At 31.7% G+C, this 25,823-nt stretch overlaps 2 protein-coding genes across 13 annotated transcripts; one reads left to right on the forward strand and one right to left on the reverse strand.

Moving 5' to 3' along the window:
* Nucleotides 1-11,270: 11,270 nt before the first annotated feature.
* On the reverse strand, nt 11,271-13,234 carry LOC18048377. 2 transcript variants are annotated; one of them, XM_024188687.1, is made up of 2 exons: nt 12,939-13,234; nt 11,271-12,575 (listed from the first exon to the last, which is right to left on the reverse strand). In XM_024188687.1, the coding sequence occupies exon 2, from the start codon at nt 12,543-12,545 to the stop codon at nt 11,580-11,582; it is 966 nt and encodes a 321-aa protein (XP_024044455.1). In that variant the 5' UTR covers nt 12,546-12,575; nt 12,939-13,234; the 3' UTR covers nt 11,271-11,579. The 2 variants fall into 2 exon arrangements, with proteins under 2 accessions (XP_024044455.1, XP_006440823.1); XM_006440760.2 differs by having other exon boundaries at nt 11,271-12,587.
* Nucleotides 13,235-15,703: 2,469 nt separating this feature from the next.
* On the forward strand, nt 15,704-21,820 carry LOC18048378. Of its 11 annotated transcripts, XM_024188719.1 has the most exons (7): nt 15,704-16,384; nt 16,601-16,701; nt 17,724-17,821; nt 18,636-18,841; nt 19,660-19,713; nt 21,255-21,346; nt 21,572-21,798. In XM_024188719.1, the coding sequence occupies exons 3-7, from the start codon at nt 17,763-17,765 to the stop codon at nt 21,596-21,598; spliced, it is 438 nt and encodes a 145-aa protein (XP_024044487.1). In that variant the 5' UTR covers nt 15,704-16,384; nt 16,601-16,701; nt 17,724-17,762; the 3' UTR covers nt 21,599-21,798. The 11 variants fall into 11 exon arrangements, 5 of the variants coding, with proteins under 5 accessions (XP_024044487.1, XP_024044489.1, XP_024044485.1 ...); XR_002906497.1 differs by lacking the exons at nt 21,255-21,346; nt 21,572-21,798 and adding an exon at nt 20,286-20,584 and having other exon boundaries at nt 15,707-16,384; nt 18,636-18,923; nt 19,660-19,718; XR_002906498.1 differs by lacking the exons at nt 21,255-21,346; nt 21,572-21,798 and adding an exon at nt 20,286-20,584 and having other exon boundaries at nt 15,707-16,384; nt 18,636-18,923.
* The last annotated feature ends 4,003 nt before the right edge of the window (nt 21,821-25,823 follow it).

A 25,823-nucleotide genomic window follows, 5' to 3' on the forward strand; every position in this document is an offset into this window, starting at 1 on the left:
TTGGTGATTACGCATTACAGTAGTTATATTATATAGGGAAATTATCATTCGTATACCCTATATTTGCTCTGTTATCAAAAATACTACAACACTTTGAGGGTGTATCAATCGTCCACCCTTAGTTGACAAAATGTATCAGCTGACCACCAAACCGTTAGTTGCCGTTTGAAAGTAAACGGAATTACAGTGAATTGACGATTTTACCCTTGAAAATTATCACTTGTATACCCTTAAATTCTTTTTTTATCACTTGTATACCCTTAAATTATCACTTGTATCATATGAAAAGACCAAATTACCCTTCTGACGTCATCATACTTAAACGGCAACTAACGGTTTGATGGTCAGCTGATACATTTTGTTAATTTAGGGTGGACGATTGATACACCCTCAAAGTATTGTAGTATTTTTGATAATGGAGTAAACTAAGAGTATACAAATGATAATTTCCCTATTATATAATAGATTGAGCCCTCATAACGGATGGACAAGGACATTTAAAATAAGTCGCCATCGCGGGATCTTACTGTTGTGTAATATATTTCTAACCGCCTAAGCCATGGACTTGCAACAAACATCATCAACATATTAATGTATTAATTTAGTGACCCACTTTAACATTATTGTCTTTATATCTTTTGCTTGAATTGATTTTGCAATTCAAACGATATCTATGGCGTGAAGTAACCAGACTTGTTAGTGAGTTGAAGTTTTATAATAACTGTATCCATGCTTATATTGCAATCAAAAATCTGATAGTACCTATCTTGATATTTGGCTATTTGAAAGTTTACTCAGAATTCTACTCCAAAGAATAATGGAGAGGCAACACTCCTCGCTTCAGTCTCTTTTACTATTTATCATATTATAACTACATATTGCCCTTTGGCCATAATTCACTTGGTTGTGGATACACTTTATGCTCATATGTATTTGAATTTGAATAATAATAGAGGTAAGGATTGATGTTTTCTGAGTGAGATTTCACATTCTTATCAAAACCTTATATATATATATATATATATATATATTAAATAAAATGCATGTAATATGGTACATTTATAATATTCAGATACACACATCATCATGTGAAATTAAAATAATAAAATAAGTAAAAATTCATAGGTGCTTTTGTCTACAATAGATACATTTTTTCTATAAAACAAATGAGATGAAAATTTGACTAAAATAAGAATTGTCCCCAATTTTTGACTACTTATGTAAATTTCCAAATAACAACAACAACAACAACTTGATAGAGTAAATTTGCTATTTGAAATGCATAGGTGACGATAGAATAATAAATATTATACAACATGATATTATTTGTAATTTTTTTTTTATTTAGATGGAGATGAGAAATCTTACTTACTAGGGATCTCTTTCTATCTATTATTATTCAAATTTGAGTTATTGTCAAAACAAAATACATTCACGTTGACTAAGAGTGTGTTTGGAATTGAGATTAGGTAATTATAGCTTAAAAGTTACAGAATTAAAATATTTAGTAAACATTAGCTGTTGTAACTTGTAAGTTATGTTAATATGATAGTTACAGTTTTTTTTCTACAGCAACTATAGCTTAAAAATTACAGCATCTTAATTTCAAACGATACCTAAGCTACATCCAAAACTAAATTATATATAAATGTCAAATTTGTATGCAATATACACATTGATCCAAAATGGTGAGATATTTTTGTAATAGATCTTCACATACAGAAAAGATTCTTGTAAGTTGTAATACATCCTCTTGCCGTATCGGAAAGACACTTCTTTCTCTGGAGCTTGCTCTACTTGCAACTTCGCGCAAAATTAATAATTATCTTCTAATTTGCGCAAGGGACAACAAGCAATCTCGATAGGGTGGCCCCAGCGACAGTGCGAACAGGCCGTCCATCAACTGTTGATGATTTGATGATCAGCACTATTCAGTCCAGTGGTGGAGCCCAATGTTTGAGGTTACTAGATCAACCGTCCACTCACTGCCGTGACTTGTGAGTGTAACCGTCACTGTACGCAATAGAAATGTGAAATGTGTGTCCCCATGTTCGCTTGTTGGTGCAAGAAATGGACGGGATTAACTTGCCCGTACCCGTATGCCGTGTCACGAACAATTTGTACATCAATGCTGCCTCCCCAAATATAGGATTATTTTTACTCACTGTTGTGTATTATCACATTTATTATTATTTTTTTCACAATAACCAATAACTTCCCTAACAATATAATTTTATACCATTACCTTTTTTTGTAAATACACTTTATTTATATTTATTAAAATTAAATAAATCATATAAATAGAAATTAAAAAAAATTGGGTACGAAAATAAGAAACATATATTTTGGTGTGAATAAAAAACTAATAATAAAATATTTTCATAATACTTTTTATTAATTTTAAATATTTTTCTTATAATCAAAATATATTTTATATTTTCAAGATAAATTATGAAACAAATAACTTATTTACCCTTCTTTTTCTTTATATTTTTTAGTACGAGAAGATTTTTGGATATTATGAAAAAAAAAAAAAATGGTATATATTGATTTAATTTATGTGAAATTAACAATCTTCGTATAACTAATATTATGCGCGCAAATTCAGAACACAATGTCAATAGAGTATTTAACGTATCAATTACTTTTTAAGTGCTATAAAAAAATTAAAAAAAAAAAAAAAACAATGGACTTCATTCACGAAAGGTATTGATGATATACCATATGTACCCACGTGTGGACTACGGAAGCACATTAAAAGCCTACTTGTACGAATTTTCCTCATGGGTCACCACCATGATGGAATCGAGCTAGAATAGCATCAGAACCGTGAGGTACCCTAAATCAAGTAAAATTTTGAAGTTGATTTTGAATTCATTGCTTCAATGAACAGGTAATTTGATGGGAACAAGTCCACATGCACATGGGACGGTGGGGGCACTCTAAATTAGGCCTTCTGGTACTTGTCCACATCTTCTCTCATCCACACACACAAACACAAATACAAACTCTCAAAAATTTCAGAGACCATCCATTATTTCCAATTTGGGTTCACATTTGATACATTTCAAGTTTATATCGATCGAGATTGTTGAAAGGAATTTTGTAGTATTACTCCAAGCACAGAGAGATCAAAACTCAAATATGTACCAATAGACAATTTAATGGCTTAGTCAAGTGGTTAGGCGATTCAAACTCACAATTTATTTAATAACGTTTATGTTCGATCTCTATCGATACCCTTCCCTTAAACAAAAATAGAATTATCATCTCATTTTAAGTGCTAGTGCTAACGTACCTTAAAAATAAGTTCAACACCCAAGTTGAGTTATAATTGAACAAAAGGTGAGCTCATATTACGTAGCAATACCATAATTAGACTAATAGGCAAGGTCTCGGTAGACATATGATTATAATGTTAATAATTAAAGGATAGACTTTTGATTGAATTGGTATCTCGTTTCTACGTTGTGTTATCAAATCATTAAAAACTTCGATGGATTGAAATCAAGAGCGGGTACAAATCCACATCATATAGGTCAATATAAGGAAGTAGGCAAACTTGTTTGAAATTGCAAGGCATTAGGCAAAATGGAGTCATTTTACGTGGACTCACTAGGCTTTTCACTATCTGTAAGATTGGAAAAAGATATTGGAGTTCTTGGTTCCAGCGTATAATGGGTGTCACTATCCTAACCCACCAACTTTGGGCTAGGTCCAGTCGGTTGGAGTGGAGACATCTCCTCAGCTTTTGGGCCCCACATATCATGTGGTGCTTGGCCCTAGCCCATCCCTATCCTATTCCTCCCATGCAGTTTACTTGATTTAGGTCCCTTGTGCCAAATACTATTCCCGAATTTCGTTTTACTATGGTTGGGGAAAAAAATTTTGGATTGTAGCGAGAGAATTCAAAAGAATAATGTGGCAAATAATTGTCCCAATTTGATTAGCCTTAACAATTCTAATTTAAATGGTAAAATTTTATTGGTAATACATCGATTGAGATATAAACTAGGTATTAAAAATGAGTAAGCAGAGCATCATTCGATTAAAATAATAATAAAATAAAAGTTTTGTTTGGGATTGAGGTGCTGTAACTTTTAACCTACAGCTACTATGAAAAAAAACTGTAATTATGAAATAAAAGTTAATAATATGTAGTAAACATAAAGTTTAAATAATAATTTTTATAAAATTCTTAAAGATATAATAAATTTTTCATCATACAAATGAAAAATTATATCAATATAGTTTCCAAATTACAATAAATAGTATTTATCAAATATTTTAGTGATATAACTTTTAAGTTACAACTGCTCAACTTCAATTTCAAACGCACTCAAACTGGTATAGACAATTTTTAAAAACTTCAAGACAACAAGTGTTGCATTGATATTTTACGTCAAAAAATCCACAAATATAAAACAATGAAAACGAACCAGTCTTTAGCATCTATTAATTAGTAAGCCGTTGATTTAGGTGAGACACATCTAAAATTATTTGGTGATGAAATGTTGACGAATTGGATGAATCAATTCAAAATTATGAATCAATGCAAAAATTATTCATCTATCAAAATCAACGAAACCCAAAAAATGTTGACTTTTTTAGATCATAGATTGCCAGACAATGATTTACAAGCTGTACCGAACAAAACCTCATAACAAATTTTAAACAGGCAAATTTCGAGGAGGTCTTCCAGATGGGTTCCACTCGAAATCAAATTGGAGACTAAGATGCCCAAACAATTGAATTAAAATAATTACTCCAAATAAAATAACATTGGAAAATGACACTTGAAAATAAAAATCAATAAAAATACTTCCCATCAATAACATGTTCCCTAACCTTGATTATTGAATATAGAGTTGAATTAAAATATGACCTAAATCTGATTATTTTATAGGTAATTTGGAATGTTTGTGTTTTATATATGTAGACACACACACACATAACGCTAACGATAATATTCTTATTTTAGTAATGTGGGGATGTCACCAATAAATGAAAAAACACAATCTCTAATATATTGAAACATGTATTTTTAAAAAAAAATTTAGTGACATCCTCACTTTACAGAATGTGCATATCCTCAGATATCCTCATTTTAGCAAAATTAAGATGTAACTAAAATATGAGTGTATATATATATATTTCAATACATTAGAAATTATATTTTTTTGTCTATTAATAAATTGAAATATATATTTTTTTTTAATTTGTTAGTGTCATCATCATTGCTCGTACAAAAATTCATACGAACATTTATAATGAGGGAATCCTCATTTTAACGATGTGAAAGTCCTTCATACTGTTGTAAAACTAATTCACACCATTATGAAATCTTAAATTCACATAAAAATTTGTCATACATCAATGCGAGGGAATCACTCTGTATATATATATATATATGAGTGATGATAAAGCCACAAACTCTTATATAAATTTATCTTGTACAAACTGATGTGGCATTAATTCATTTGTTGAATGGAAATACAGAATAATAAAAATAAATTATGTAGGCCAAGAGATATTTAATTTAATCAATTTTATCATATCACATCAGTTTGTAAAAGAGTTTGTAAATATATCATTACTCATATATAAATGAGGAATTATTGGATCCAAAGATTTTGCATTGAAATCCAACGGCCACGTTTTTTCCTTTCTGAGAACCCGATTGTGGCCATTCTCAATAAGTAATTCTCGGATTATTTTATAATCCAAGAATCTGATTACAATTCTAACTCCTTCTCTTTCTCTCTCTATATATGATTTGAGCAGGATTTGAAATTGCGTGGTGCATGGTTGGTTCCCAATCCTTTGAATTATTTTGTGTCCGAGAGCCGCTTTGACAGATCGAATCAGGCACTTTTGGAATTCAAATTTTGGGCCCGGCTTATCTTGTTCTCATCGCAAACAATAAATTTGAAAATAAAAATTATAAAATTGTCATTAAATTATTCATGATTTTGTTGAAGTAACATTTGAGTGGTCATCTAAATTGTCTTTAGCCCACGGTGTGCACCCTCAACGGCTGAACGCTCCACTGTGAAAATTGACCGGCAAACAATCCTTACCAATGGTCATCTACTACAATGAGGACATTGAATATAATGAAAATTTCATAAATGCATACATAACAAAACGTTATTGAATTATTATACGGCTAACGTAGCATCTTTGATATATAAGATGATTCTAATTTCGATCAATAAAACTATTAATTTTAATGAAAGTTATAAAATAAACATTGAAACGTTTTCCATGATATGTACTACCGGAAACGTCGAGAAACACTAAATAATTTCAAATTGTTAAAATATCAAAGAAAATATATGACCCCATCAAAACAAACGGTAAAGACTCAACTCAATCCATTTAGAAATATATATTCATACTAGTGTCATTTTTTTTTTTTTTTTTGGGATTTTTTTCTATGTGCTCTCCTAGTGTTTGTGTTTGCAAGCATGTGAGAGAGAGAGAGAGAAAGATCAAAGAAACTACAATGCAGATGCATCTAATGTACATGTGGAGTACTAATTTTTGTTCGACCCCACGTTTGGCAAAACGATAACAACAAATGCGTTGCGAGTGAGGTGTCGTTGTTTTTTTTTTTCTCTTTGCACATTATAACAATACAAAGCCTCGACGTGAATGGACGATGAAGCCCAAGGATCCTTTGTGTCGTGCACATCACATCTATGCCGATATTATTTATCATAATAATTACAAAACAGATGCGTCCCAAAGACTCATTTCTAGCACACAGGTCATGTCACTCTCATCCACCACTAATCAATCTTAGCTTATAATTTAGACCTTATTTTAAAGAATAACACTAATCGAAATCAACACCACATGCGAACTGTGTTGCAATTTGTCGTGATTAATTACTCGTCATGGCCCATGAGAGAAAAGAGGATAACCTAATAAATATCTTAGTTAATGCTATTAATGTCATTGCCAGATTTAGACATTACCCAGTTACACTGTTATAAGTAAATGTAGACCTTTCTATTAATAACACTAATATCCTAATAAAGGTTAATTATGATATATTCTGCGAGTACTAGTCGTGTTGCCTTGTTTATCACATGACAAAAATCAGATAAATATGTTGTATTGTATTATCCTGTCGCTAGTGTGAATATTAGTGTATTTTTTTTTTTAAAAATAATGATTTTAGATTATAGTAATCCCAAATCCTATTATTCAATTGCCCTATTTCAGCACGCTTAATTACGGAGTTTTGAAATAAAAATCACTATATTTTTCTAAAAATCAATTGGTACTCCGACAATGAACATTAAATTATTTAACTTCATTCTCCCGTAATTCTACAGGTAATCGCTGGCTATCATAAGGTCAACACAAAGGAACAAATGTAATTAGTTAGTATTCATGCATACGTCGATTGTGTTTGTTTTCATACAATGTATGCCCTAAGTGGAAGGCACAAGCATGCAAATATTATTATTTTCCACCCGGCAGATGGAAGATACACTTGGCACGCTTAGCTTCTGCTGGTCTTAACGAGGTCATGTTATTTGATGGCGAGTTGAGTTAAATAAACTGATCCTATTAAGAAAAATACATTACTTAGGAATAATCAGCCCTACCCCCTTCATTTCATGGGGTGGCTTGAAAACGACTTAATACCTTCGAAGTAATTAATGTTGAAAAGACCATTAAGTACAAGACCCAATTGCTTTTTTACTGTTCATTTTTTAAAAAAGGTCAAAGAATAATTTTTTAATCCCTCGTGTTCTTGAACTAAACAACAAATCAAATAAAACTATTTAAAAAGTTTAATCCACTTAACCTCATGCATAGAGATGGCAATTATACCCGTAAATTCGTCAAAACTCACCCGCCAAAACCCGTCCGCTGCAAATAATTTTATCTGTTGCAGACAGATTTAGTATTATAAATTAAAACCCGCACATGAATGCAGGTGGGTTTGGTATTAACCTTATATCCAGTGGATACCAGTATGGATATCCACCAAACCCACAATATTTTTTCCAAATATTTTTAATTTAATTTTAATCTAAAAATGTATAAAGAAAATAATGTCATTATTCAAATTACCAAATAGCCAAAGGTTCACAGTTGTGTATGTGACCCATCTCCTATTCTAAAGTCATAATCTAAAGAAAACTAAAGGCATTTCCCTTTGAATTAGTATTTGAAAATATTAATCTTAATTATTATTATAGACATTGTGTTGGATGGATGCTTATGGTGGTGAATGAAATGAATATCTTCTCTCGGAGCTTGTTTTAAATGATAATATGAAATGTAATTATTATTTTTAGATACTAGTTTGTGTTTTTTAAATAGATTTGTGTAATTTATACTTAAATTTGAGAATTTGTGTTGGATTGATGTTGAAATTTTAATTTTTCATTTACATTGTTTAAATATAAAATTGAGTATGTTATATGAAATTTGAGGTTATTATTATAAATTTATATATCAAATATTTGTGATTTTAAATACGAAAACCCACAAAAAATCTACTGGATACCATTGCGGGTTTAATAATTGTTAAAACCCGCTGCGGGTTGCGAGTGGGTTTGATAATTTAAATTTTGTACAGATTTGGGTTTGGTAACGGCAAACCCACTGCGGGCGGTGCCCATTGCCATCCCTACTCACGCATGAGGGCGAGCATGATTAATTACTAACTTTCAACTAATTTAATTTCAATAACCTTGAATTTAATTTTTTTTAATTATATGTGATTATTATTCAAACTACAATTAATTTTATATGAAATTACTACTTATATTACATCAAACAAAATAAAAATTAATTTTCATTAATCTTATACAACACTACCAATATTTCTCTCTCTAATATTCAAAAAATGTTTACTCCACTACCCAAATTTTACTCTTTCTAATATTCAAAAAATTTTACTCTCTAATATTTAAAAAATATTATTTTCACTTAATTATTTTTCATAATTAAAAAATAATAATAATCTCATTTTATATTCATTAAACCAAGGAAAAAAAAAGGGAAAACTATAATTTTATCAACCGTGGTCCAACAAATGAAGCACTGCTAACACGTGAAGCACCAAAGAGATCACCAATCATCATACCGTTATTATTCTGTTCACTGTATCCATTGCGGATTATCGTTTCCTGTTTTACACCTCCGGCCCATCATTTGGGCCCAAAAATCATGCATACCCTCGTTCATCATATTCATTATCTCAGCCCGCACTAGCTTTAATCCTACTACTAGAGTAGTTAGAATACACTACACTGCACATATTAGTAAATTACTGTTGTGTTTACTTGGACTCTTCACACTCCAGCGTTTACTTACTTAAAATGGGGAGAGATTGAGAGTCCCACTCCGTGAGCCCCACCCATTTTTGGAGTGGGGAGTGAGAGTGGGAATCCACTCCCACCTCTCCCATTTCTACCTTTTTATTTTATTTTATGTTTTATAATTAATAAAATAAAATAAATAATATTATATTTATTTAAATAATAATATTATATTTAACTAAATAATAATTTATATTGATTCTAAGTTAAAATTATTTTAAAATAATATTATTATATTAATAGAGAATTAATAAATATAATATTATTATATTTATTTTAAAAATAATAGTACTATATTTATTTAATAATAATAAATACTTTATTCTAAGAAAATATTAATTTTGTACTAAATAATATTATATTATTATTTTATATAATAATAAATTTAATATAATTATATTAAATAAAATAAAATAACATTTCATTTTATATTAAAATTACAATTAATAATTTACTGTTCATAATTAAGAATATAATAATTATAATAAATTTACAAATATAATAAAATAAATATTATTCATTAAATATATTTTTTATTAGTTTTGTAATTAAAAATTATAATTCTTTAAATAAGGATAAAATTATAATTTGAAACTATTTACTCCCAATCCAAGACAAAGTAAACACATAAATTGGATTCTGATCTCTATTCCATACTTCCATTCCAGTGTAAGTAAACAACCTACTCTCACTCCCACTCCACACTCCCAATCCTAGGATTCCCACTCCCCCGGATTCTCAATCCAATCCAAAAAGTAAACGCTACCTACATTTAGTAAACAAAGGCTACTCAACACATTTCTGACATTTCATACACGTTCCATTTTCCTATCCTTAGCTCAACACAATTCAGACGATGACTATAAATCAACAGTTTCCAAGTAAACCCTCCACAAATCTGAAACTACATCCCAAACCCATGCACGATTTTTCACATGATGTATCTTGCAATCAATAAAAGAGTCTTAAAATATACTCCGGAACATACCCAAATCAAAACCATGGCATTTCTCCAATAGGGTGCTAAACTAGAATAAAACAAAGCATTAACAAACAAGATTATAGAAATCAGCAGGGACATAGAAATGGGTAAGTTTTTTGACCATTTAAGATACATCCACAACCTATGACATGCCATATTTAAGCATATGGCATAACAGGACATGACTCACATAACTCTCAAGTACAAATGCAGATTATTGGATAGACTGAATTATCATTTTTAAGCATGACAGGAGAAAACACATTGAGGAAGAAGCACAAAACCCTAAAGATTCAAGAATTGACCAAAGGAACCCATAAATAAAGCATTCAATATAAAGGCGATGGAGTGCACAAGATCAAACAAGTGAAACAACATCATGAAACCACTGTTCCATAAAGAAGTTCATGCAAAACCATAAAAGGAAGAGGCTTCTTGTGGCACCAAGGGAAAATAGAAAAATTATCATTCGTATACCTTAAATTTACGTTTTTATCAAAAATACTACAACGATTTAAGAGTGTATCAATTGACCACCCTAAATTGACAAAAATTATCTGCCGACCACTAAACTGTTAGCTGCCGTTTGAAAGTTAACGGAATTATAGCGAATTAACGATTTTACCCTTGAATATTATCACTTGTATATCCTTAAAATCTCTTATTATCATATATATACCCCTTAAATTATCAATTGTATTATATGAAAAGACCAGATTACCCCTCTGACGTCGTCATATTTAAACAACAACTAATGGTTTGGTAGACAAAAAATACATTTTGTCAACTTAGGGTGAACAACTGATATACCCTAAAGTGTTATAGTAAATTTGATAACGGAGTAAACTAAAAATATACGATTGATAATTTCCCAGGAAAATATCACCATAACTACATTCATTTGCACAAAGGACTAGTATACATTAACAATACTTGCACAATAGTTTTCATTTCAACAAAGTCACCAGTAAAAATTGTCTGCTCAGTCGCCAGAGTTGTGATTCCAAAAGTCATATTCCGATCAAGATACAAGAGAGAAGGTACAAGAAGTCCAAAAAGCAAATATCTTACAGACACAAAGACTATGAAACAGTCATTTCATCCGATTAACACAACTAGTAAAGAGTGAAAGACTAAAACATGTTAGGGTTCCAAAAAGTTACATACATTAGTGACTTTGTCTTGCACAAAAGAGTCGGTGAGAACAAAAACAGAAAGATTACCTATAGTTAAGGTTGAGGAAGTTTTCAAGCAGAAACATCTTGTCCTCTAAGTTGTTGTATTGCATTGTATAACTTCCTTCTAGGCCCAACAGCAAAAACGCCCATCTCTTTGAGATCTTCAAGGGTAAGTAGCGGCAAGGTTTCTTCATCCACCTCATGCATTTCAAACATACCAGCATACTTACCAAATCCTAGCTCCTCCAGCCATCTCTTAACAGTATTTACATCAGTGCCTCCACATCCAGTTGCATTCCATTCAATACCAGATTTAATAAATGCATCATTCTCCTCATAACAAGCATCATCTTTCCAGCAGTCATTGGAATTGCCTGGTTGCCATGCATCATAAGTGGTTTCTTCCACCTCATATACACAAGCCTCTTTGCTCGTAGCTGGTGTCCCGCGATCTGAAAAATCCTTACAAACATTATCAGGGTAATAACCATCACAGGCATTCGATGTGAATCCAACAATCTCCTTTCCACCACACTCTTTGGCTTCTTCGCTGCTAAACTGAGGGCTAAGTTTTGAATTCCAAGCACTACCAAAGACATTACTTTTGACTCTGGAGCTTCGGCTTCTCCGCTTCATGACCCTACTCTTCCGAGTCACAGTACCAAAATCCAGCGCAGAATTAGTCCCATCAACTATATCGGAATTCACAGTTTCAAAAGCCAATTTTGAGGAATTTGGATTTTTATTTTCCATGTTTTGTTGCAAATCAGCTGAATTCCTTGGAGAGACACCAGGATCATGCTCAGGGTCAGTGACTGTAAACTCAGAAGACTTTTGCTCAGAAAACCCCAAACTGAGATTATGTCCAGTTTCTTCTGGGTGGTTCACAAAATCATGCTTCCACCTCTGCAGTCCCAAATTTTCACTAGATTTTTGAGAAAACCCGCATGCAAAAGCAGCAGGTACATCTCCTACTTCGCCCAACCTTACATTTGGGCGTCTTTGCCTCTTCGAATTCATGCTTAGAACCAACATTGTACACGGAGACTCACCAGAAATCAAAACCTGAAATAAACCCTAGAAACACATTCGGTCAACATAGTTAGTATATTCTCCAATAAGAAAAACAACCATCAATTACAGATACAGAGTTCCAAGAAAACCTATTTAACAAAAGCAAAAACAAAATTTCAGCAGGACAAAGAAAATACCCACCAATTAAATCTCTCAATCACCCCAATACAATCAACTCAGAGTCACAAACAAATTCTAAACAAAATATATGGGGAAAAAAAAGGCCATTCTTTTTTTCTCACAAGTGTAACTATTAAGCACTCTCAACTCAACAGCACAAAAAAAGAAAGTAAATAAAGATAAATTAAAAAGAAAGAAAGAAAAACACAAGAGCTTTAAAGTGAATGAACGAACCTTGTGAGAGAGTGGCAGCGGTCACAAAGTTTGAATTTCTTTGCATGTTGCACAAAACTGGAATGTTGCTGATAGCTTAAGTAAGCTCTCTTGAGAACAAAGAGAAAAAAATTAAAAATAAAAAGGACCGGCTTCAAAAAAGGAATGTGGGTTTGGTTACTTTTTATGTGGACAAACAAGACTTAAGTTTAAAAGTTAAAAACCAAGTACTGAAATGATAAAGCAAAGGCTTTAGGATTTGTCTGTGTGTTGTGTGAGAGCGGAACATAGAATTAGGATTTTTTAGATTGGATTCAGTCTTTGGCACATGGATAAAGACAGTTGCTCCGTTTGAAATTGTAAGAGAGTCAATGTGGACTAGAAATTACTAGACTGTCCCCGACCTTCAGAATTTTTTTATTTTAGTAGGAGTTTTCCAGAGGCTAACCGTCCGTACGTGTGGTGTTGTGACGGACACGTGTGGTGAGTTGAATTCAGACGAGTGCTTAAATGTTTCTTGGGGAGAGCGAAAGATTTGGCAGTGCGGAACAGGAGGAATTTGCCAATGTGCTTTATTGGGGGACGACTGTGGGGCCCATAACTTTTTTCAACGAGTTTCTTAATCCTATGGCTTTAGGTTCTGTCTTCCGTCTTTTGGAACAAAGAAGAAGAAGAAGAAGAAGAATTAAAGAACAATTACATACGGGAGCCCCTATGTTACATTAATTGTAACATAGGCATTTACCGTTACATAAACCTCAAAAAAGTAAGGAGACTGAGCCATCAGCCGTGACTCCTCCTGAGATTAAGGTGGATTTCTTTTAGTAATGTGGGTTTAATTTGTTTTGGGTTGTTCGGACCTAATCATGGGCCAAAAATATGATGGGTCGGCCCAAGTAATAAGAACCCTCTCTGATGGAGTTTATTCAGTTACCTGCACTGATTTTAGGATGCAGGACCTGACCCAATTACCTACATTTTTGGTATTTCCGATTCCTACCGATTTTATAAATTTCTCACTACCTGCAATTCAAGTCTTCATATTTTTCCGAGTTGAATTCATAAGTTCAAGTCTCTCAAGTCTCTTTGTATGTGCTGTATGACCAATCAGCTTAGAACAAAAAAGGAGTATCGAACTTATTATTTGGAATGATTTTTTCATATTATACTTAGGCTTAGGTGGCGTTTGTTTTTTAACTTAATGACTTAAAGTGACTTAACTTAATTAATTAAGTTAATTAGAGGTGTTTGTTTTTATAACTTAATGAGACTTTTTAGATAATTTTGACTTAATAAAATAAACTAATTTTTTTGACTTTTTACTTAATGGAGAAATTTAAATTAAGTCAATTACTTACTAATGTAAAAAATATCCATGTTTTATAATTTATTTTTCATATCTATCCCAAAACTCACCTATAGACATTTACCCCACATAAAAATATCTATGTTTTTTCTTTCTTATATTATATACAATAAAATTTGAAATTTATGATATTTTATATATTAAAATTCTAAAATAATTATGTATTCACTTGAATATAGTTTTACTTATAAATGTTAAAATATTGTGGTATTTAATATATTATTTATTTGACATTCAAATTTAATAAGGATACAAATGTAAAAGTATATATTTTTAACTTTTTCAGTTGAAAAAAACAAACAACTTAATACTTATTTTCTGAGATTTTGACAAAAAAACAAACATATTATTCAGATTCAGACATTCAGATCTATTCAGAATTCATACTAATTCAGGTCTATTTAGATTTCAAACCAAAAAACAAACGCCACCTTAGTTTGGTAATGCTGCAGTTTTTAAAATCATAGTTGTTAACTGTACTGTAAAAATAATAAATTGTGAAAGAAATCAGTCAAATTTTTGCTAAAATTTATTTTTATAAGCGCTGTGAGTTTTGAAAGTAATTAATATGTTCGTAAATCTTATTGTTAAACTACTACGAAAATATAAATGACTAAATTGGATATAATATTGAATAAAATTTATTTATATATTTATAAACATGTATTTAAAATATGTTTGTATTATGTATATCTAGTAATTGATAATTAAAATAAATATTTATTTTATTTATTTTATTTTTTATTTTATTATCTCAATATAACTAGTAATAATAATAGTCTTTTTAAAGTTAATAATTTTATTTCTTAATTAACAAGGTTAATTTTAAATTTTTATAATATATATGAAGAGATGTACAAAATTATATTAAATATAAAATTGATAATCAATGCTAGCGACGGTCACCTATAAGGTGACTAACTCAATCGCTAGCTTCCCCTGTTAACATTGGTGTTATTTTTTTATTTATGTGTAATTTTAAATTAATGTTAAAATATTAATATCTTTTAATTTTATTTTAATATTTTTGTCCTTTATGCATAGAGGATTTACCACAATATCCTTTACCTTTCTCCCTCTCGCCAAGTTTTTTCATCTTCATATTCTCCGGCCACTGCAACTTGCTTTTCTTGTTCTTCAATTTTTTTCCCTTTTTTGAAAATTTTAAAAAAGGGACAACGGGGAAATTTTTTTAAAATAAAGTCTTTTTCTTTTAAAAAAATTATTTTAGAAAATAAATAATAAAAGTATATAATTTAAAAAAGTATTTCTTTATATTTTTTAAAAAATCTACTGAGATAATTTTATAAAAGTAATTTTTTTAAAAAATTATTAAAGATCAAAATTAATTTCTATCGTTTTAAATTCACTTTTGTTATTAATTATTTAACGTGAATTTCAGAATATAATAATGAGTTAATTTTTAATTGGTTAAATAACGATCCAATAATATTTCAGATTTGGGATAAGCACAAACGTGAAACAGTTTTTGCATACCCAAACGGTCAATCACTCGATTTGTGAATGGAATAAAAAAATACGAAGTTCTAAGCGCCAACCCGAAGCAAATGATAACAATTAATAAACCGTGTAAAACAAAGCCTAACAAAATAAGAATAACCGCCACTCCTCTCCTCCTCGTTCGCTGCAATTCATTCAAAATTCGTCAAATTAATCAACCTTTTCTCCTTTTGGAAGCGAAATGGACTTGTGGCAGAAGGCGCGAACATTCGCGGAGGAAGCGGCTCGGCGGTCGCAGGAGCTGACGAAGGAAGCCGCGAAGCGATCGTCGGAGATAACCGTCGGCTCCTCGAAGCTCTCCGACATTGTATCGGAGGCTTCCAAGCGGTCCAAGGAAATCGCCGCAGAGGCATCCAAGCGGTCCAAGGAGTTTGCCACCGAGGCGTCCAAGCGGGCCGATCAGATCAGACTCGAAGCCGCCAAGCGAGCCGACGCCATCAAGTCTCTAGCCGAGAATATCTCGCTTTCTGAAACCATGCGAAAAGAAGAGGAGGATCTGGAGCGCTTTGGAGTGACTGAAGAATTAAGAGAGTTCGTTCACAAATTACTTTGAGCACGTTTCGTGATTTTCCATTACAAGGTTCTACTTCTACTTCGATCCTATCCTTTCCTTTAATTTATTAAATTTTAATGATAAATGCATTTTAATTTTGAGTTTATTATTTTCTTGCACTTTAGAAGTGAAGAATATTAGGAATTTCACTACATAGAAATTTGAAAGTTCAGAGTTTAGTTAGGATCAGCAAATATATATGGGTTATTTCGGTGTGTTTATTTGATTGGATTTTATGTGCAGATGATTCAGAGGTGTCTGATATTCCCACCGAGTCAAATGTTAGGAAGGATCTTAATGAATGGCAAGTAAAACATGCTAGTCTTGTTCTTTCTACAGTCAAGGTTAGTTCTGTGCTGCTCACGGTTTGCAAATTGTAGAATTTAAAATAATACATTCAATCTTCTCGATGTCTTGGAGAAGTGGAAACAAATTCTCTCATTAAACGTATCTAAGATTTTGGATGTAGTCTCATTTTACATGAAGAGAAGGCCTTGATATTTGAATATTTTGAGTGATGGGATGCTGGATGAATAAATACTGTGGGAATAATACTAGAATTCCTAAGTAATATCCTAGCATTTCCATCTAAGTGCTGATGTGACATTCAACTATTGGATCATCAATTCGTAACTTGTAAAATAACTTTTTACTCTGTTTCACTATCCCATGGATGAATGTCAACTCACTTGGGATTGAAAGATTTGAGGGAAAATTCTTGGGTGCTCCTAGAGCAATGCTTCTTATCCATTCATTCCTTGCCATGTGTAAGCATCAACCAATCATGATAATATGTATAAACACGTGGCAAATAGTGAATGGATAAGGAGCAATGCTCTAGGAGCATCAAAGATCTTCTCAGATTTGAGATACTACTTGCGGAAGTATAGTATTTACTTAAACTACTAAGAGCTAAACCTTGTTTTTCACATCTTTCTTGTTTGTGTCCAAAAATTTATGTTCCTGTACAAGTATGATGTTATGTAGCCGATTATTATATGGACTTAGATGGAATACTTTGTTTGTGAACTGTTTATCAATTTGGTGATTCCTAACTGATTAAATTATACTTTGGTTGCCTTTGTGACCTTGCCTTGTTCTTTCACCAACAAGGGAAAATAAAATATCAGTTCCTACTCATTACCATCCAATATAAATTTTTTTGTGGGAGCGGATCCATAACATATTTATACTTATATTGATGAAGTGATACAAGAGAAAATTGGATGTCGATGCATTGATCAAAGACATCTCAATTTTTTAGAAATCTCACACTTCATATGATATAACATCCTTAATATCCCACGCGTGAGAAATTGTTATGGTTTCGTATGCATTATAGCTCACCTGTATGCTTTATTTTCAGGAAATTTCAAAGCTAAGGTATGAGTTGTGCCCACGTATTATGAAAGAAAGGAAGTTCTGGAGGATATATTTTATTCTAGTGAACAGCCACGTTGAACCGTAAGTAAACTTTCTCATTATGCGAAGACTCAATTCCAACTTTTACTGACCAATTTGCCCATAGGACAGTGTTGTCCTTGACTGTATATACTGAATCCAGTTATGTATTTATATTTCCCTAGTTTTGCATGTACCTTTCTAGTGCATCACATAACTTTTTACTACTAAGATATTTTGAGTGAACTTCTACTGATATCCTTGCCTCATCATTGATATAGACAAAACTGTATGGTAGTAAAAGTGTTAAGAGCATTATTTGGAGGGTTATATATACTTAATAAGCTCTATCTAAAGTGTTTGCTTCCAGTTCCTTTGCATGCCTTAATACATGAGTTAAATTTTGAAGCTGCAATCTGAAGATACCTGTGAATTTCCACCATACATGTTTTCCTGGTTCTTTTGTTATTAGGTCAAGGGTGTTATGAAAAGTTTTATCTCAACTCTGGATTTTGTTATCAATAACCAAATCTCCCTGCACTCTCAGCAACCTTTAGAATCTGCTGGTGAGAATCTTGGGAAACTATTCCCTTTGGCGTTGCTCCAATATGGCTGGGATAAAAATTCAGAACAGTAGGTCACACTTCAACGTATTTTACATCATTTTTATCCTCTAAAAGACACATGCCTATGGGTGAACTTTTGTATGCTTGCTTACATTTTCTTTCTATTTGCTCTGGAAATGCTTGGTTACATTTTCTTTCTGTGCACTTTGGTGACAATGGCACTTCTAAAATATCCTTACTCAGCCATACTTTCCAGCTTTCTTCCATTTAGTTCTGTGTGTTAACTTTTCTTTTGCTATGCTCGCCTTTAGTTATGAGAAAAGCCACATGGAAAATGTTAAGCTAAAATCCTTGGAACAAGTAAACAATGCTGGAGCTAAAGAACCTTCAACAGTTGAAATAAATCCCAAATCAGAGGCCAAGGATTCAAACCAGCCCAGTAAAGCTTCAATGTCATCAGCAACAGAACAAGACTTGGATGTATTCCTCCTGGGGGAAGATAGCGATGATGACCCAGGTACAGCAAATACTTTTTCACTGATGCGAACACATGGGCCATGGTCATTTAGTGAAATGATTGATCCTGCATACTTTTCTCTGTAGGTTCACATTCTTTCTGGCCTTTGAAATTAATATTCATGTGCATCTGTCTATTCTACCTTTTCAAATGCAACGTAATACTTTTTTTTGATATACCTTAACCACCGCTTTATTTGCATTGTGCTATTTGCCTGTTCCTAAGATTTTGCACAAACAATCAGTATATCTTTTTTAACATCCAGAAAGAATCGAGGATCCTATTTTGCTATATTCAAATTTGTTAATCCCTCTCTGTACAATATGTTGTAAAAAAACCACCTACCCATGCAATGTGAGTAAGGTTTTTATTCCAAGCAGCTGCAGGTTGCTTCTTTTGGCTTAGCTATAGCTGTCATTTGATTGCATTTTTTACAGCTATTTTTTTTAAAATTCATTTAGTCACTAGATGTTAACCAAATCCCCTCCCCACCTATGTGAGAGAGTTTCAAACTCCCGACCTTTTATAGCACCACTAGAGATTTTACCAATTGAACCAACTAGCACCTACTTCAACAACTCCTACACACAAAATTTTTTTAATAACTCTTCATTCTTTAAGAGGTCATGCAATAGTGGCTTAAAGTATAGCTTGCATCTTGATGGTTGCAATTCCATTTATTTAGTGTTGTGCCGGCACTTTTCTTTTCTAAGAAATGAATCATTTTGCATAATACCTATCTGAGCAATGGGAATGAAGTTACTTTTACCGATTTGTTATGCTGTGTTGATGTGTTCAATGTACTGTTAATTCATCAGGTTTGTTAGATGGTGGTGATGGGGAATTTGATGATGATTTGGACAAGATGGACAGTTCAGTAAGCCCAAATCCCTTTCCTTTTCTTTAATCATGTAGTGTATGCTTTGATCTTTTGCAATAGTCTCTCATTTCGACTATTGTATATCTAGTTCAAGTATTATTGACTTAAATTTAGAGGTCACTATGATGTTTCTCATTCTTCCACATATTCTCTTAGCGGTTGTGCCTGTTAAACGCTATTCTTTTACCATTTTTAATCAACAGAAAACAAGGAAACATACAGAGGATATAAGACCCAAAGTTCAGATATTCTAAAAAAGGATGCAATATCATTATACATATAGGATGCCTCTGCTTGTGAGCACATGCTTTGTTTACACAAATAATATTCAAAATCTGATATTTGTTAGTCTGCCGACATGTAAATTGACATAAATTTTGACTAGGGTAATTAATAGGCTGCAAACCCTTTAAATTTTATATTTCATATGGATTGTATTTGATACAAATTTGATGGGCTTGATTGACACCCAAGACTGGGTGGCGCATTGGTCTTTGCAATTTTGATCTTTTGAATTATGCACTTGATATTTTGCTTCTTCCTCAAGCTCACTTCAATTTGCAGGATGATGAAAAGGAGAAATCACAGAAGATTTCTGAAGTGGATAAATAACTAATTCCGATAAGAGACAATGGGTAGCTGTAAGCAATTTCTGTAGGAATCAGTGTTGCTTTTTTTCATCTTCACCTTCTTTTATTACAGATCCTTCCTATCTTTCTTTTGTTTGTTATCTTCCTTCTCCTGTTTGATCTCTAATTTTTTGGGGTGGGAAGACTGAACACTTTGTAAAGAATTTTTTTCTTAATTGTATCACAAATGGAAATCTCGTTAAATTTATCGGCGCTGGCGCCTTCCCTCCTTCAGGCTTCTTCTTTTCTTCTTCTCTTTTGGTGGATTGAAACATGCTAATTTGGTTAGCTAATTTATCGGCTCTGGTCTGGGTGTTAGCTAATTTAGTTAGTAGAATCTCAGGTTGAAAGCAAGATTTCTAAGTTTTGAACTCTGCTCACATCGGGTACGGGGAGGGGGGAGGGGGGAGGGGGGGCGCGGAAGTGGGGTGTGTGTTTAGTTACTACTTACTAGTGGTAACTCACAGCAAAACGTTTATTTGGCGCCTGAAGGTGAAGACAAACAAGTATTTTGTTCAATAATATTTACATTACAGCCAGTTCAACCTCAAAACAGTCTAAACTACTAATTTCCTTAAATGAAAATGTAATCTTTACCCATAGTATGGTAATAAGAATAAACAGATAGGTCAAAGAGCTAAATATTTGATTGTTGTGTTTCTCCAAGTGCTGTAAATACACATTTGAATTTGAGTCAGCATTTCTTTTGGCATGTGAATTTTTATTTCAGATCCAATGCGTTTATTGATCAATGAGACTGAAATTTCTCTGGCATTTACATTTTATCTCTATTCTCTAGGCAGATTCGTTTTTTATTCTCATGTGCAGTAAACACGATTCCAAATTCTGATTTCTGAAATGTGAGGCATTTGACTTCGGCTTATTCTTCAAGTTAATTTTTCAGTCTCCAACAAGGACGCTAAATCCACCGGACACCTGACTCTGCATACCGTGTCCCAATACAGTGTTTTTGTCGTTATTGAACTCATGGACCCCGTAAGCCACTGAGTCTACAAATATTTTATTTTTATTTTCTTATTTAAAAAATTTTAAAAAAAAAAAAGAGCAAATGTTAGCTGCTGCTTTACATCTGATTACAATATCAGATCTACCAATCTGTTGTGAGATTGGATTATGTTTCTCGTTGAAGCACGTTCTATTTGTATGTTGTCTTAGTTGCCTCCCACTTATATTTCCAAGGATCATTTTGTACAATCGCAGGTGGAAAACATAGCTGTTCAAAGTTGAAACGAATATATCTCTCCGAAGGAAATGATTACACTGTTAGTTGATTTATGGTCACAATTCAACAATTTTGTCGGCGTATAGAGCATTGATCAATGTTTTGGGGACCAAATGTGGGTCACATTAAAATCGTACGTTGATAAGCTGTATTTAGAATTATTAGCTACTCTCCTTAACTCCCAGCTTCAAATCTTGTTTCTTGCAATAAATTACTCCTTTCGTTTCCTCTTCATCTCAATTCTATCGTAATCGCATGCACAAAATGAGACCTAAGTTTAGCTTTTGATCTCATAGGGCATCGAGGATCCTTCCTCTTTTTTTCTTTTTTTTTTTCCTTTAATTCTTATTTCTTTTTTGTTTTCTTTTTTAACTCTTTTGACTTTATTTATGTAGCCACGTTACCCTCTTCAATGTGTTAGAAAAGATTTTGAATAATTTTCAGAATGTATCAGTAACGTTGATTAGTTGCTTGAAATTATGGATGAACCCATTTAATTTTGGGAGCTTGAAATTAATTACGAAGAAAGTGGCGTAAAGCATTAAAATGTTGGCGGCATGTCACACTTAAAACCCAATTAATTATTGACAGATTTTGAATCCCTGGCCTAATTAGGTCCAAAGTATTTTCGCAACTCGCTATACTTTTCCATTTGATGGCATGCACATTAAGCATACCCAGAAACTGCCCCATGAGAGCTGAGGAGAGATATTTAGAGCTTGATGGTGCCAACAACAGCCCAGGCATCATTAATTAATGGACCATCCAGCTACTTTAAGTTGAAGGGCAGCTCTTGTAGGGAAGAATGTAGAAATTCATCAAATGTCCATTAAATTAAAATAGCAAAGCTCATAGTTGTCATTATCCTTTTACTCACCTTATGTATCATTCTAGAAGATCTTAGAACATTGGACGTGATTATTTTATGCATTTTGTAGACAATTGATACGACGCAGTGTCATGCTTGAACACCGATAATAATGGAGTTTACGATATTAACATATTATTTACGTAATGCCAATATGCAAACTCACTGTTTTGACTTAACAACTACCTAATTCCATGCTTCTAATGAATTTTTTTTTGTATTTGATTCATTAATTATGAAGCAAAATAGTGTTGATTTTAGTAAGAAAGTTAAAAGTGATTGGTTATTAGTTATTGAAATTGTTGAGCAAGAGAGCGAAGCCCGTATGTCACGGTTAATATCTCCTAATATTCCCTATATTTTCAAAAAAATTTCAAAACGTCGTTGTTCTTAGTTTGTACAGTTGTTGGATAACATTTTTGTCTAATATAACTTAAAATTCAAATAAACATTAAATAAATTGACAAACTGAGTAATTAACTAAAACTCTTTAAACTAAATGAGAAGTTACCCTCCTTTGAAAAAAAAAAGGAGAGAGGGAGAAAATTTATCCTAAATTATTCTTAGAACTCTTCTACAAAACTTGTTGAATATTAATTTGGGAGAACAAATAGGAGAGATTTACTTTGATATATGATATGTACGAAGGAGCAAATATATGAGAGACTTACTTAGTGTCATACTTGAACACTGATAATTGTAGAGTTTACGATATTAACATGTCATACATGCAATATCAATATGCAAACTCACCGTTTTGACTAAACAATTACCTAATTCCATGTTCCCAATGAATTTTTGGTATTGAATTCATTAATTGTGAAGCAAAATATTGTTGATTTTAGTAAGAAAGTTAAAGTGATTGGCAATTAGTTATTGAAATTTTTAAAAGAGCCAAGCCCATATATTACGGTTAATTTCTCCTACAGTCCCTAGGGTTGAGGACATGACTACCTAATCCTACCTATATTTTCAAACATTTTCCAAAACGTCATTGCTCTTTATTTGTACAACTGCTGGATCTAATTTTTCAACGGGTAAAGTAACATTTTTGTCTAATATAACCTAAGTCCGAACAAATATCAAATGAAAATTTTAGAATAATTAAGTAAATTTTAAGAGGGACAATTGTAGAATGTGTTAAATGAGAACTTACCCTTCACTCAAAAAGAGAGAACAAGAAAGAGAATTTATCCTACATTATTTTTACTTAAAATTCAAACAAATATATCAAGTGAAAATTTAGAATAATAGTGTAGATCTAACAACAACAGATGTAGAATAAGATCATTTTAAGTTACTATAAAAAATATATACTGATTAAATGAGTTTTAACTCAAACTCTATGAACTAAATGAAAATTGACACTCCTTAAAAAAAAAAAAAAAAAAAGAGTGAGAGAGAGTGAATTTGTCTTATATTATTTTTAGAACTCCTCTATTGGCTTTGTTGAATATTAATTTGTGAAATACATATTTATTTATGATAGGATAAATAGGAGAGATTTACTTTGATATGTGATGTATGTCTGTCTTAGACTCTTAATTAGTAGCCTTGATTTTTTTTTTTTCAAAGTGCGAAAGATTGAATAAATTAGTATTGAACTAGCTTAATATAGATATTCCAACCATATTCAGCTAAAAAATGAAGATCATAATGTGGGTATAGAAGATCAACGATATCAATTTACAAGTCAAATATTTTACTTTTTTTGCTCATTGAATCACAGAAAGAAATGATGATTGATTTTTAGAATGAAAATTTCGTGGCACAAAACGAAGTTCTTTTGTGATGGGAAAGGTAAGTTGTTCGTAAGCTAATCCTTTACCAATGATGGCATGATGCCTAAATTGAAGAATATTAAATATGGAAGGAAGCTACAAGTTAGCTAGGTTCGAAATATTTAGAAGAAATTTCTTATTCACACAACTAAAAATTCTATGATAGCCTAATTAAAATTGTAGCATTTATACCATGATAAGTATATATATATTTTAAATTATATATAAGACTAGTAAATAAAAGGTAAAATAAGTAAATTAATATGAGAGTGGTAAATTGATGTTCTAAAATTACAAACAAAACAAATACTTTTAAAAATAACATAAAACTTATAAATCAACATTAACGTTTAATTTAAAAAATAGTTTATTTATTTAATTTATTTAAGCAAAGAAAAAAATCACTCGTGGATTGAAAATAAAAAATTTTTATTGAAAACAAATTGGCAGGGATTTTATAAAATTAGTTTAACCATAAATTCTATATGCATGTTAGGACATTTATAATATTTTTTTTTTCATGATTTCTTGATGAAAAAATTAGTTTAACCATATCAATAAAATTAGATCTAACTTTTAGTTTTATGCATATTTCATGTATTTTTAAACTTTACTTCTAACTTATACTAAAAGATCATTTGGGGTTGCTATCAAGAAGGTTTGAAGGATGGAAAATCACTTATCTTATGAACAATTTAAAAAATATATATGTAAAACAACTCAACTAAGGGAGCAATTTAATTATCTCTTTCTTGTTTGGGAAGTCCATTTTTGTTTTCTTGTTAAGACCGAAAATGAGAAACCAACGGAACTACATGTTAGGGTTACTTGCACGACCAAAACCCAGTTAATTTCAATTGCCAGTAGGCAGTAGGAATTAGGAAACCAGTTAGATGAAAATTATGCTTAGTAGTTAGGAAACATCCAAATCAAGAAGTTTAATTAACTTACTAACAAAAACCAAACTGATCATGTCAATTCACTAGTTAATTATAAATTTTGAAAAGGCCACAAAAATTGATGTTGCTAGTAGTGATCTTAACCTGTAGTTTTTTAAGCTATCAGATTCGGGCTGGAGATAGCAGAAAATGTTAGATGCTTCCCATTAATTGTGGAATCTGACCCCCAGGAAGTAGTGGATTTAGTCAATTCCAAGACAAGTTCAAGAGCTGAAATATTTTGGGTTGCTTCTGAAGTCCAAGATCGAATGAAGAGGCTAAAGCTAAACCAAGTGAAAGTTCAACATACCCCAAGAGGGTGCAATACATTAGCTCACTCTCTTGCAAGATTAGCATCAGAGCAAACTGATTTTGTTTTTTGGGTAGATGATATACCCTCAAAATTTTTGTACCTATTCACATAGTTGGATGAATGAAAGTAATACTTTCCCTCAAAAAAAAAAAAAAAGACCTGTAGTTTTTTACAAATCAATTAAAATTTTTATATATTAAAAAAAAAAAAAACAAAAATGGCGTAAGAAATTAAGTCCGCAGCAACTACACCCATGATGTGTGCTACATCTCGGTGAGGACCAGTATTCTGTAAATAAAACAATAATAATTCAACTTTCATGACAAATTA

This window comes from Citrus clementina, unplaced genomic scaffold (genome assembly GCF_000493195.1).
Source record: "Citrus clementina cultivar Clemenules unplaced genomic scaffold, Citrus_clementina_v1.0 scaffold_3, whole genome shotgun sequence".
In the NCBI taxonomy this organism is placed as follows: domain Eukaryota; kingdom Viridiplantae; phylum Streptophyta; class Magnoliopsida; order Sapindales; family Rutaceae; genus Citrus; species Citrus x clementina.

Bases quoted from the DNA above. Each gene is read 5' to 3' on its own strand.
- LOC18048378 (XM_024188717.1), top strand. From the start codon at position 18,243: ATGAAAAGTTTTATCTCAACTCTGGATTTTGTTATCAATAACCAAATC. The intron at 19,714-21,254 runs GTTCAGTAAGCC...TTAATTTTTCAG, and splicing joins TGATTTGGACAAGATGGACA to TCTCCAACAAGGACGCTAAA. The intron at 21,347-21,571 runs GTAAGCCACTGA...GTACAATCGCAG, and splicing joins TTATTGAACTCATGGACCCC to GTGGAAAACATAGCTGTTCA.
- LOC18048377 (XM_024188687.1), bottom strand. From the start codon at position 12,545: ATGTTGGTTCTAAGCATGAATTCGAAGAGGCAAAGACGCCCAAATGTA.